A 10,548-nucleotide genomic window follows, 5' to 3' on the forward strand; every position below is an offset into this window, starting at 1 on the left:
GGCCAGTCAACCAACAGTGGTTACCACGCCTTCTTTCCCAGCCTTAGAAATTAGAAGTTAGGGCAGAGGTGGGGGAGAATGAGCTTGGAGTATGGCATGCCCTTCAACTCTGCCGCTGTCCATACCTGTTCTAAACAGAATCAGTGCCCACCTTCTAAAATCTAAGCTCCCTAGCACCTTCTGTAGCAAACACAACAAATACAGATACATTTTTTACCTGCTTTCTGGTAAATTCAGCATCTAACTCATTCTCCTTATTTTAGAATTAGCAAAGGGGCACCTGGCATGTGACTCTTGATCTTGGGGTTGTGAGTTCAAGCCCCGTGTTGGGTGTAGAGATTACTTAAAAATAAAATCTTTTTTTTTAAAGATTTTATTTCTTTTTATTTAGTTGATAGAGAGACACATGAGAGGGAGCACAAGCAGGGGGAGTGGCAGAGGGAGAAGCAGGCTTCCCGCTGAGCAGAGAGCCTGATGCGGGGCTCGATCCCAGGACCCTGGGATCATGACCCGAGCCGAAGGCAGACACTTAACGACTGAGCCACCCAGGTGCCTCTTAAAAATAAAATCTTAAAAAATAGAATTAGCAAAAACAGATTTTGTCATCTGCCATCATTAAGCATTGTTCAATTTGAAGACCCCAAAAGCTAATCTTCTGGGACATCCCATGTCTTTTCTCAGCCTCACATACCTGCCCTGGCAGCTAAACATTTCCATCACAGGTACAACTGCCTGTACCTACAAGTCAACCCATGACCTGGATCAAGCTTGGATCCTGGACTTCAGATCTCTAGTGCCATTAACCACTATCCGGATAGGAAAGGGTTAGAAATTCAGAGTCCAAAATAAGGACCTTAAAATTCAACTTCCCTATCTCTCACTTTCCCCAAATGTTCCTGGGAATTACAGATTAAGTTAATATATTTATCAAACTCTAACAAGTGCATTTGCCTCTCTTCCTTCCAGAGCCTTCTGCTAACCTCTCTGTAAACCGGCCCAGAGGTTCTAAAGCATTCTGTAAAATCCTTTCAACTCGATCTCTTGCCAGTCCTCTGATATTCCACACATCAGGAGTTACTTTTGAGAGGCTTCATTCAATCCTGCATACTATTTCTCTAATAGGAACTTAGCTATTGTCTCAAAATCCATAGGCACAAATTCTAGGGATCATACTTTTTCTGTGTGCAACATTCAAAGTTTCTTAGTAATGCCACAACATAGCAGTCATGAACTTATTCCATTAACACCGAGGTGTAAGAAATGTCACATTGCTTTAAAAAAAAAGTCCAGAAAATGTCTATTGCCATAGTTTAGCCCCCCAGGGACTTGCCACAGTGACAAGATTTTCTATTCTCTTTCTCACCCTAATTAGAAGGGTGACCAACCACCCCCATTTGCCCATGACTGAGGGGTTTCCTGGGATGTAAGACTTTCATTACTAAAAATGGGCAAACCAGAAGAATTGGTCATCCTAAATACTGGACTAACATTAATTTACAAACCTTCCCTTTACTATATTATAAGCTCTGAAGGGGCAAGGAACATGTCTAATGAATTTCTGTATACCCATGCCTAGTGCTTGGGACATAACAGGCACTCAATACATTCTTAATAAATAAACTAATTCACAAACAATGCATAAACGAGCATAAAAATAGAAGATTAAATAATTGTAATAATCCAAGCCTGATCTACATCAGAAGTTATTTGAGCCAGTTAAAATGGAATGCCCCACCACTTGCTACTTACCCCTTCCAGAGAACATCCCTTCCAGGCTTAAAGAGGCCATGTCCTCAGAGCAGGGGCAAATCTCCCCACACACAAAAACACACCATGATTTCTACATCATCTATTTACAATTTAATGAATTTGAGAAGGATCAGGTAGACTTTCCATCGCATTTTGGGTCTGTTTTTCAAGAAGACAGCACATTACCAAATATAAGCAAAATGTTAAGAAAGCATAAACTTCTGAAGGTAGCTACCACCCGCCCAGCCTACCAGACCTCCTCAGAGTTCTGTGCTGCACAACGTGACGACACTGCTTTTAAGTGTCCAGAACCTTCCACACCACCTCCACCCCAGCACATTCCCCCTGAGGTATAACAATAATGTTTCAGCAAGGCTTTTCGTGTGCTTCACTGTGTCACTTTCCACTTGTCTTCCACAAGACACTGATGTTCCTTTATCCCCTAAGATCTTTTTTCCTCTGTCTGCCTTTCCTCTCATATTATTTCTTCCAACTTTTTGTATAAGTTAAGAGTGGGGTAGAACTAGTATGCTTTCTTTCATCTTCTGTAACAGGGAGGCTGTTACGTTTGTGCCAGGTGTAAGTGATGATCACCTCCAGCAAGAGGGCACAATTTACAGATGATTTTAACAGTTCTGACTCCACATTTCTTGGAGTTTAGTGGTTTTCCTTGAAACACTACCACAGCAAATTGCCTTATTCCCATGCCTGATTTAAAAGGGCACACCTGGGGCGCCTGGGTGGCTCAGTTGGTTAAGCGACTGCCTTCAGCTCAGGTCATGGTCCCAGGGTCCTGGGATCGAGCCCCGCATCAGGCTCCCTGCTCGGCGGGAAGCCTGCTTCTCTCTTTCCCACTCCCCCTGCTTGTGTTCCCTCTCTCGCTGTCTCTCTCTGTCAAATAAATAAATAAAATCTTTAAAAAAATAAAAGGGCACACCTACAAAATCCGGATATGTCCACATCTCTCTTCTCCTTAGCCATGGCACATGACAGAGTCACCCCTCTGTTCTGAAGTAGCTTTCACTCGGTGTCATTGCCCCCAGAATTCTGACCCTTCTTTTTGTCCTGTGATGGGCTGAGTTGATCTCAAGGGCCCTGTCCCCCACGTACCTACTCATACCTAAGCTTTTTTCTCCCTGCTCTCTCCTCCTCCTCTCTCTTGGCAGGTGACTTTGACCACCTTCTTAAACCCTTTCTGGGTATTCCAGGGATATCCCCTAGCCAGCCCACTCTGATCTGAGTTGTGCAATACAACCAGATTTTTTTCACCCTCAAAATAAGACTTGAATTTTCACAAGTCTCTGTTTCAAGACTCTGTTTTTTAAGAATTATAATTCTCAAAATTCTACATTTACCATTGAGGAATATGTTAGCCATCTCCGGGGTGAACACCTACTTCAGGTTAAAGGGCATCTCTTGTCGCTGCATTGTTAACCCTTTTGTGTACAACTCCAAGCTGAGAGGAAGAGCAGTACCTTGGGGCACTAGCAACTTAAGCAGAAATCCCTCTCTCCCAGGCCAGAGTAAAATGGTTTGGGCCTCCCTGACACCTCCAGAGAAACTTGGGGAAGTCTTGATGGGGATTGATCTTTAAAACATGCCAAAGACTGAAGGTGAACCAGCATTTATATATGTTCTTGTTTCAGAAAAGAGAATGGCTGCTGTTGGCCAAAGGGGAGCCCCTGAGCGGAGGACACAGCCTGAGACAGCCTGCCAACACCTTCTATGTGATTGTGCCATCACGCTCCCCCACTCTGCTGGTGAAGGCAGTGGCCACTCGGGAACTGATGCTGCCCAGCCCCTTCCCCCTGCTGCCTGAGGACCCACCTGATGACAGCCTTAAGATTATGGAGGCACGTGGAGCTCAGATCTCATGGGACAGACAGAGGGAGAGAAGAGTTGGGAGTTGGAGAAAGGGATGAGGGAGAGGAGTGAGCCTGTGGGGGAAAGGACTGGGGAGCAGAGGGAGAAGTGGTTGTGCCAAAAAGGTGGTGGAGGGTCAGTAATGTGATGTGTGTCTGTGTGATGGTGTGTTCCCACAGGTCGTTCTCTGCATTGTGTGTGTGCAGATGTGGGTACCTGCTTGTGTGCATCTGTTTTTGTTTGTTGAGGAAAAGGTAGCCAGTGTAGGCATCCAGGATAGGAAGGGCTTCAAAATGAGACTCCCAGACAACAGAGGGAACTGCGCTGCTGGCCGTTTTCTCCCCCTTCTCCCGCTCCTCCCCCTCCTCCTCCTCTCTTCCTTGGATCTGGATTCTGGATTTCCTCTGCCAGCCTCCCCTGGCTGAGGGCAGGAGCAGGGGCTCTGGGCAAGGAGAACTGGAACCACATCACTGCTGGATCACTGGCTTATGTGTAGAGAGGACAGAGCCTGGGATTGTGTTCTTGCCTTGGCGGCCATGGGCATGCAGAGAGAGGTGGGCACGAGTGGTCATGGCTCACTCAATGTCTCACTTCGGGGCCAGTGGTTCCTGGCACAGGATATTGTGGCCGGAAAACCTGACTGCTCAGGAATGCTGTGCTTGTGTGTCCTCAGGCTATGCTCACCTCACAGGCCAGGCAGAGAACTCAGTGTACTCGACCGGCAGACTGTGAGCACCCCCAGGCCTCGGACACCCCCTCCCGCCGGATCCCTTGTAACCCTCACAGCACTCCAGCCCCTCTCAGAATTCCATGACACACTTCTTGGGGTCAGACTATTCCGCGTCCCTAACCACTCAAGGTTGCCATCTACTTGTTATACTCTTGCCAGAACTGTACATCATCACAAGCACTCAGATCTGGGGGCCAGGACACCCAGTGGGACCCACATCTATTTCAGTCTTCAGTGAAGCGCTGGATCTTCACACATCCTCCAGCCTCTCACACTCCAAGTTCTCTGCCTGACATCTTGTGTTCTGTGACCTCAAGTTCCCTGGGTAAGCCTCCTCTTGTCTCTTCATCAGAGCGTGCTGGACAGCCTGGAACTAGAGCCCACCTACAACCCCTTGCAGGCTTGGAGCCACCTGTACTCACACCTGAGCAGCACCTTTATCAAGCCTCAGGACCGGCTCCACCCAAGCTGGGAGAGCCGGGCCCTGAGAAAGGTACAGCTCCCTCCCTGCTCCCCTTCCTCCCCATTGCACCCAGAGAGAGCCCTCCTACCCTATCCTCAACTCCCCTCTCCCCGAAATCAAGGGAGTAGCCCACTGCCCTGGGATCCCCCCCCCCCCCCACCGTGGAGGAGAGAACCAAGCCAACAGCGGAAGAAGAAAAAGACCAGCGTTTTGCCCTAGACAAAGGAAATTACAACCCCTGCCTGGTAGGGACGCTTTTCTGCCTGGGCACTGGGCATTTACATATGATAATGTTTAGGTATCTTAACTGTAGCACTTATGATAACTCATTAGTCATTTAACAGACCATTGTCCCACTAAGCAAACTGACAGCACCAAGACCACAACTTCTGTTTAAAGAAGAGGCTAAATGGAAGGTGGAAAAATAAATGTCCAAAGGGAAGGAAATTAGCATTTACTGAACACCAGCCATTTGCCAGGTTTTGTGACAAGTGCTTTCACATGTGTCTTTCTCATTTAATCCTCACAGCGTCCCTGCAAGGTAAGTGTTAATGCTCATTGTACAGATGAGGAAAAGGAGGCTGACCAAGGTTAGTCAACTGGAGTCAGGGCTTTAGCAATAAGAGTTAAAGAGAGAAAAGGAATTGAGGGTGGAGTTATTTTTATGAAATTCATATTCTATAATATTTCCCTTTGTCCCTATTAATCTTTTCCTAGTTTCTCAGTAACAAAACTTTAGAAACTCCTGCTTTGCCTTAGCTGAAGTTATAAAAGAAAGATCTTTCCAAACTACAGTCAATCTAGAGATGGGAGAAGAGCCCTCCACAAGTTAGTTAGCTGGTACGCAAGCTAACAGAGGAGGGACACTCAGCCAGGAGATGGGCACTGTGGAGACGAGCCCAGGGGACTCCACTGCCCTGGGCCTTGAGGCTGTCACTCAAGGGATGGAACACATGAAGGAGTTAGGATAGGAGAAAACAGGGAACAGGACAGGAGATCAGGAACTGTGGTCTGGGCTTCAGAGAAGTCAGCTTGCTTTCTTTGCAGGCTGGGCAGTTACAGACAAACCGAGTTCGAGCCACAGTGGCCCCCCTGCCTATGACTCCAACCCCTGGCAGAGCCCCCCAGATGCCAGCAGCCAGCAAGTCTTCCTCAGAAGCCTTCTTCTGGCCTTCCAAGGAGGAAGTGGGGGAGGAGAAAGAGGAGGAGTATCCCTGGGGACCCTGAGTCCCCAGCGCCAGAGCCCAGCTGCCCTGCTCAACCACATCCATACTAAGGCTCATGCAATGAATGGCTTTCCGTGGTGAGACTTGCTTTCTGTCCACTTGAGCCTCTGTGAGCTCCAGGTGACTGGGAAACAGAGCCTTCCCCTCCTCTGTCTTCTGTGTTGCTACCGCCCCGGCCCCTGCCACTCAGGCCCAGAAGAGACACACCTGAACTTTTTCCTTCTCCAAGCAGGAGTTCATTTTCTTTTGGATCATTTGATACCATTAACACAGATGAAGATTAAATACCCAGTAAGTCTCCACTATTGTTAAGAGCATTCCCAACCCTGAATTTCTCCTTGTAGTTCCCTGTAAGCAGGTAGATGAGGTCAGGTCACCTTTGGGAAACTGGACCTCAGGAGACAAGGACAAGGTTTTCAGAGCTCATGAAAAATAAGTACATTGAAATTTAAGCCTCATTCCGAAGCCTATGCTCTTCCCACTACACCCACCACACGGCAGTTCCCTTCGACCTTCAAACAGAAAAATGGTTGGTGCTTCAGTACCTATAGGTAAAGTGTGTGTGCGCGCATATGCACGTGTGTGGATTTGTGTGTGTTGGGGCAGGTGGTGTCATATAGCTGAGAACAGGAGGAAAAGATGGTGTGAAAAAGACCTATTGCCTTCCTATTCTCCTCTCCCCGTGCCTGTCCACCTTTCTGTTGGCCCTCTCCGTCCATGGAATAACTACCATTTATAAAATGCTTAATCTGTGCTTCAGACTGCACTAAGAACTTGAGAAACTTAACTCCTTTCACACAAACAACCCTGTGAAGTAGAATCTGTTGTTGAGTTTTCCCATTTTACAAAGGGGCATTGAGGGAAACTGAGGGTTACAGATGTTACACAACTCACCCAGCGTCCCAGAGACAGGCTCAAGCCCAAGTGGGCCTGAGTGGACCACCTAGGCTCTCATCCACCACAATGCTCAACTCACCTCCCTGGGACCCCTTCCTCCTTCTGTGGCCCCCCATACATTCTCCTGACCCCCTCCACACCCACCCAGCACACCGTGTCCCCTCTGTGACTATTCACACACATAGACCTCTTAAACCCAAGCTGACTTTAATGAGAATAAACTTTTCTTAAAATCTAGGTCTCTGGCAAAGAACAATGCAGGGGTGAGGATCCAGGCACAGTCCGGCATCACCCTAGAGCCTCCATGCAGGCCCCTCAAACTGCACCAACTCAAACCAAGCACCCCTTTTCATAGACCTGGTCTGACAGCTGTCCATTCCTTTGGGGAGGATGACTTGGGGGTGCTGGTCTCTCCCAGGTCCCATCCCTCACCCCTGCCATCTGTCCCACTTCCAGGACTTCTTGAGATTGATCACCCTTCCCTTGACTCCCCTGATCCCTCCCAGGTCCCCTGGGCTGGCTTACACAGGACTCTCCAGCCCTCTGGTTCCTGCAGGTTCTAATAGATTTCTTTGATCCCGGTACCACCTCCCCGTGGTGGCCCTATCAGCAACCCCAGCCTTGCCCTACCTCTCATGTGGAGCCCTCGGACTTGACCCCGGTCCTGTCAGCCCCTGCTCTAGACAGCTCACAGTCCCAGCTCCCTGAGGCACTGCTCTTCTGGACCTGGCTGTACAGGGCAGTGTCTGAGCTGTGGCCTTTGCTGCCACCACCAGTTGCAGCTCTGGGTTCAGGGAAGGCCAAGCCCCGGGGCTTGGGAGCTGGAAGGGGCTTTGTGCTCCGAGGAGGTGGCACAGCATAATCATCAGTGGCAGGGTTGTAGGGGAGCTCATAGCCCTCCTCCTTCACCCGAGCCTGGCACCACCAGGCATCCTTGGGCTCCTGAGGCAGGTCGTAAAGGCCCCGGAGAGCAGCTGGGGCCAGGCCCTCAGGTTCATCATAGATGGGGTCCTCTTTGGGGTCCGTCAGCTTGGCCTTCAGCAACTGCTGCTGCACATGCTCGTACAAGCCGCAATAAAGAGGTTTCTTGAACTGTACTCCCTCCCCTGCCCGAGCAGGGGTGCTGTCCTGGGGGTCTGAATATAGGGAATCCTGGGAAGGGCCTGGAGGAATGCGCAAGGAGTCTAAGGGTTCAGCATACAGGGTGGGAGGGCTGCCCAGGAGCTCCTGAGGGCCAGGCAGGGATGCCAACTTCCCCTCTGCCACTTCTCCTTCCTGGGAATCGGCTTTGAGACTATCCTGCCCTTGACCATCCTTTCCCTGGACCTTCTGCCGGTGAATAGCAGTCTCAACCGCCTGAAAGATGTCATTCCCCTGTGCCGTCTGGAAGGTGAAGGTTCCAGGGCCTGAAGGGCAGCGGCGACCAGCCTCAAAAGAGAACATGACCTAAAGAAGGTGTGGAGGAAAACACATTACCAGGAGCCATGAAAGGAGATGAGTCCCAGGGCCTGGCCTAGTATAGAGGATCTACAAAGAAAAGACTACCTGGGGAGGGAGGTGCGGCCACGGGCTGAGCAAGGAAGGGTTATCCAGAGGACAGAGCTTCCCCTCTTTCTGTCCTGCCCCACCCCACCCACCCCACAGCTACCCCGACCCAGGAAGTCGGGGCTCCCTGACAGCCCCCCCCCGCCCCCCCGCACCTTGTCCCGGCCATAGCGGCGCAACAGAGTGTAAGGCCAGAAAAGGAGTGGCTCCAGTATCTGACTCTGGGCCCCTACGGTCAGGAGAGTCAGCCTCTCAGCCTCCACCCTCAGCACATAGGAGCCATGCAGGCCACAGCGCTCAGCGGCTTCGGTCCTCTGCACTGTTACCCAGAACTGGGATCCTGGAAGGAATACACAATTAGATTGGCAACCGCCCAGACTGCTAGGTGAGGGCGCTGGGGAGGTGGGGACAGGTTGTCCAAGCACTCACTTGGAAACTTCAGGAGCTTCCTACTTCCCCATGAGTCCCTGACCCTTTAATCACTCCCTTCCTAAGGACACCCTTCCTTTCCACCCCATCCCTGCCCAGGCTCAGGCGTCTACCTTCCCAGGTGGGGCTATACAGCGAGTTCTCCAGCATCTCCAGGGCAGAAAGCTTGGGTGGGTTCTCCGCAGGCGCCAGAGCCCAGCTTCCTTTCTGGGGTAAGGAGAGAGAGTATCGAGGACCCTGCAATTCCCTCACCGCTGTTGCCAGGGTCTGAGCCGGCCCAGGCCCTCTGCTGCTGTAACCGCCCCCACCTCGCGTCGCCTCTTGGGCCCAGTGCGTTTCGCCCCAGCCCCTCGCGGGCAGCCCCGGACGGCTCACCGGAAAGGCATTTCGGCACAGTGTTTGCACCCAGGCGGCGCTGGACGGCGCGTCCGCCGCCAACAGGTGGGAGCGCTGCGCGGTGTCCAGGCGGAAAGCTGCGGCGCCAGGCTCTGGGGGGCTCTCCACAGCCACGGGGACCACGCTCACACACTCCGCCAGACGGATCACCTTGCAGTCCAAGCGGCGCGAGCCCCCTCGGCCCCCTCCGGAGCTCGACCCCTTGTGGTCAAAGAACTCGAGCCGCGCTACGCCGTGGGGACTGGCAGGATAGAGTACCGCCCAGGTCTTCCTCCACCTCTAGGAAGAGAGAGCGAGACGCTGGGGAGGGAGCGGGCGAGCGCCGGCGCAGGCCGATTTCGGGTCTGCAGCTTCCCGGCCGGGGGCGAAGTTCCCCGAGAAGAATGCAGCTCCGTCTCCCCAGGACCAGAGAGGGCGTACCCGAGGCCAGCGGACCTTCGGAGTGTGCAATCAACTTCGCGGGAACGTCATAGGGTTCTTCAGCTCCCGGCCCGCGCTCCAACCCGCTGCCGCCCCCTCCCTCCCTCTGGGCTCTACAGCCCACTCCTAAGTCTGATGGGGTTCCGCAACCCCTGCCCCCGACTACCTTGGTACCGAAACGCTGACTTTGCAAAAAGAGCGGCCCTTCCATCACAGCTCCGTCCATGGCCCCCGGCGCTTCCTTCCGCGCTTCCTGGCCCTGCGGGCTAGGGGCGGGACCGCGCCACCGGAGGCGTTCCCGCCCCTCCTCCGGCCTCCGCGGACGGCGAAGGAGGAGCAAGGAGAGCCGCAAAAGAAAAAGGGAGGGGGTCCCCAGATAGTTGGACGGTTCACCACCTTCAGACCCCTGCCACAGCCCTGGGACGCGCACAAATGGCTCCACCAGGAGAAACCTCGAGGTTTCGGCCAGAGGGGTCTGGCGCCTGGGCTTACGGGCTGTGTAGGACGTCATATGCTCAACGTGACATCAGAGTGAAGGCCGTGACGTCACCCCGAAAAATGCCAGTGGGCACCGTGGGGCACCGGAGGGGCTCTGCGGGCCTTCATCGCCTCAGTTCCCCTGACCGGACCCGCCCCTAGCCCGGCAGGGGTCTGGCTGTTTACACTCCGCGGAGCCCGCGACATGGGGGAAGGGTTGGGGGCTGGGGGCTGGGGACTGGAAGGCTTCCCGGAGCCGGGAGCTGAGCCGCGGCCTCTCGCCGCCTCAGGGGCCGCCGCCCGGGCTGGTCCGCGGCCCCGTGGCCTCTTGCGTGTCCAGCTCCCTGACCGCA

The 10,548-nt window shown here is 52.6% G+C and overlaps 2 protein-coding genes across 4 annotated transcripts in view; one reads left to right on the forward strand and one right to left on the reverse strand.

Annotated features, from left to right (window-relative positions):
* M1AP (meiosis 1 associated protein) overlaps positions 1-7,163 on the forward strand; it is a 72,212-nt gene extending 65,049 nt beyond the window's left edge. Inside the window, exons 8-11 of the mRNA XM_078056382.1 lie at positions 3,396-3,602; positions 4,695-4,835; positions 5,335-5,346; positions 5,853-7,163. Coding sequence (XP_077912508.1) covers positions 3,396-3,602; positions 4,695-4,835; positions 5,335-5,346; positions 5,853-6,032 — 540 coding nt within the window. The 3' untranslated portion in view covers positions 6,033-7,163. The remainder of the gene's footprint in view (positions 1-3,395; positions 3,603-4,694; positions 4,836-5,334; positions 5,347-5,852) is intronic.
* DOK1 (docking protein 1) lies at positions 7,119-10,020 on the reverse strand. Of its 3 annotated transcripts, XM_036087583.2 has the most exons (5): positions 9,885-10,020; positions 9,278-9,577; positions 9,016-9,109; positions 8,629-8,813; positions 7,119-8,374 (listed from the first exon to the last, which is right to left on the reverse strand). In XM_036087583.2, the coding sequence occupies exons 1-5, from the start codon at positions 9,942-9,944 to the stop codon at positions 7,562-7,564; spliced, it is 1,452 nt and encodes a 483-aa protein (XP_035943476.2). In that variant the 5' UTR covers positions 9,945-10,020; the 3' UTR covers positions 7,119-7,561. The 3 variants fall into 3 exon arrangements, with proteins under 3 accessions (XP_035943476.2, XP_035943479.2, XP_035943477.2); XM_036087584.2 differs by lacking the exon at positions 8,629-8,813 and having other exon boundaries at positions 8,161-8,374; XM_036087586.2 differs by lacking the exons at positions 8,629-8,813; positions 9,885-10,020 and having other exon boundaries at positions 9,278-9,411.
* Positions 10,021-10,548: the final 528 nt, after the last annotated feature.

The sequence above is a fragment of the Halichoerus grypus genome, chromosome 10, assembly GCF_964656455.1.
Source record: "Halichoerus grypus chromosome 10, mHalGry1.hap1.1, whole genome shotgun sequence".
Classification (NCBI taxonomy): domain Eukaryota; kingdom Metazoa; phylum Chordata; class Mammalia; order Carnivora; family Phocidae; genus Halichoerus; species Halichoerus grypus.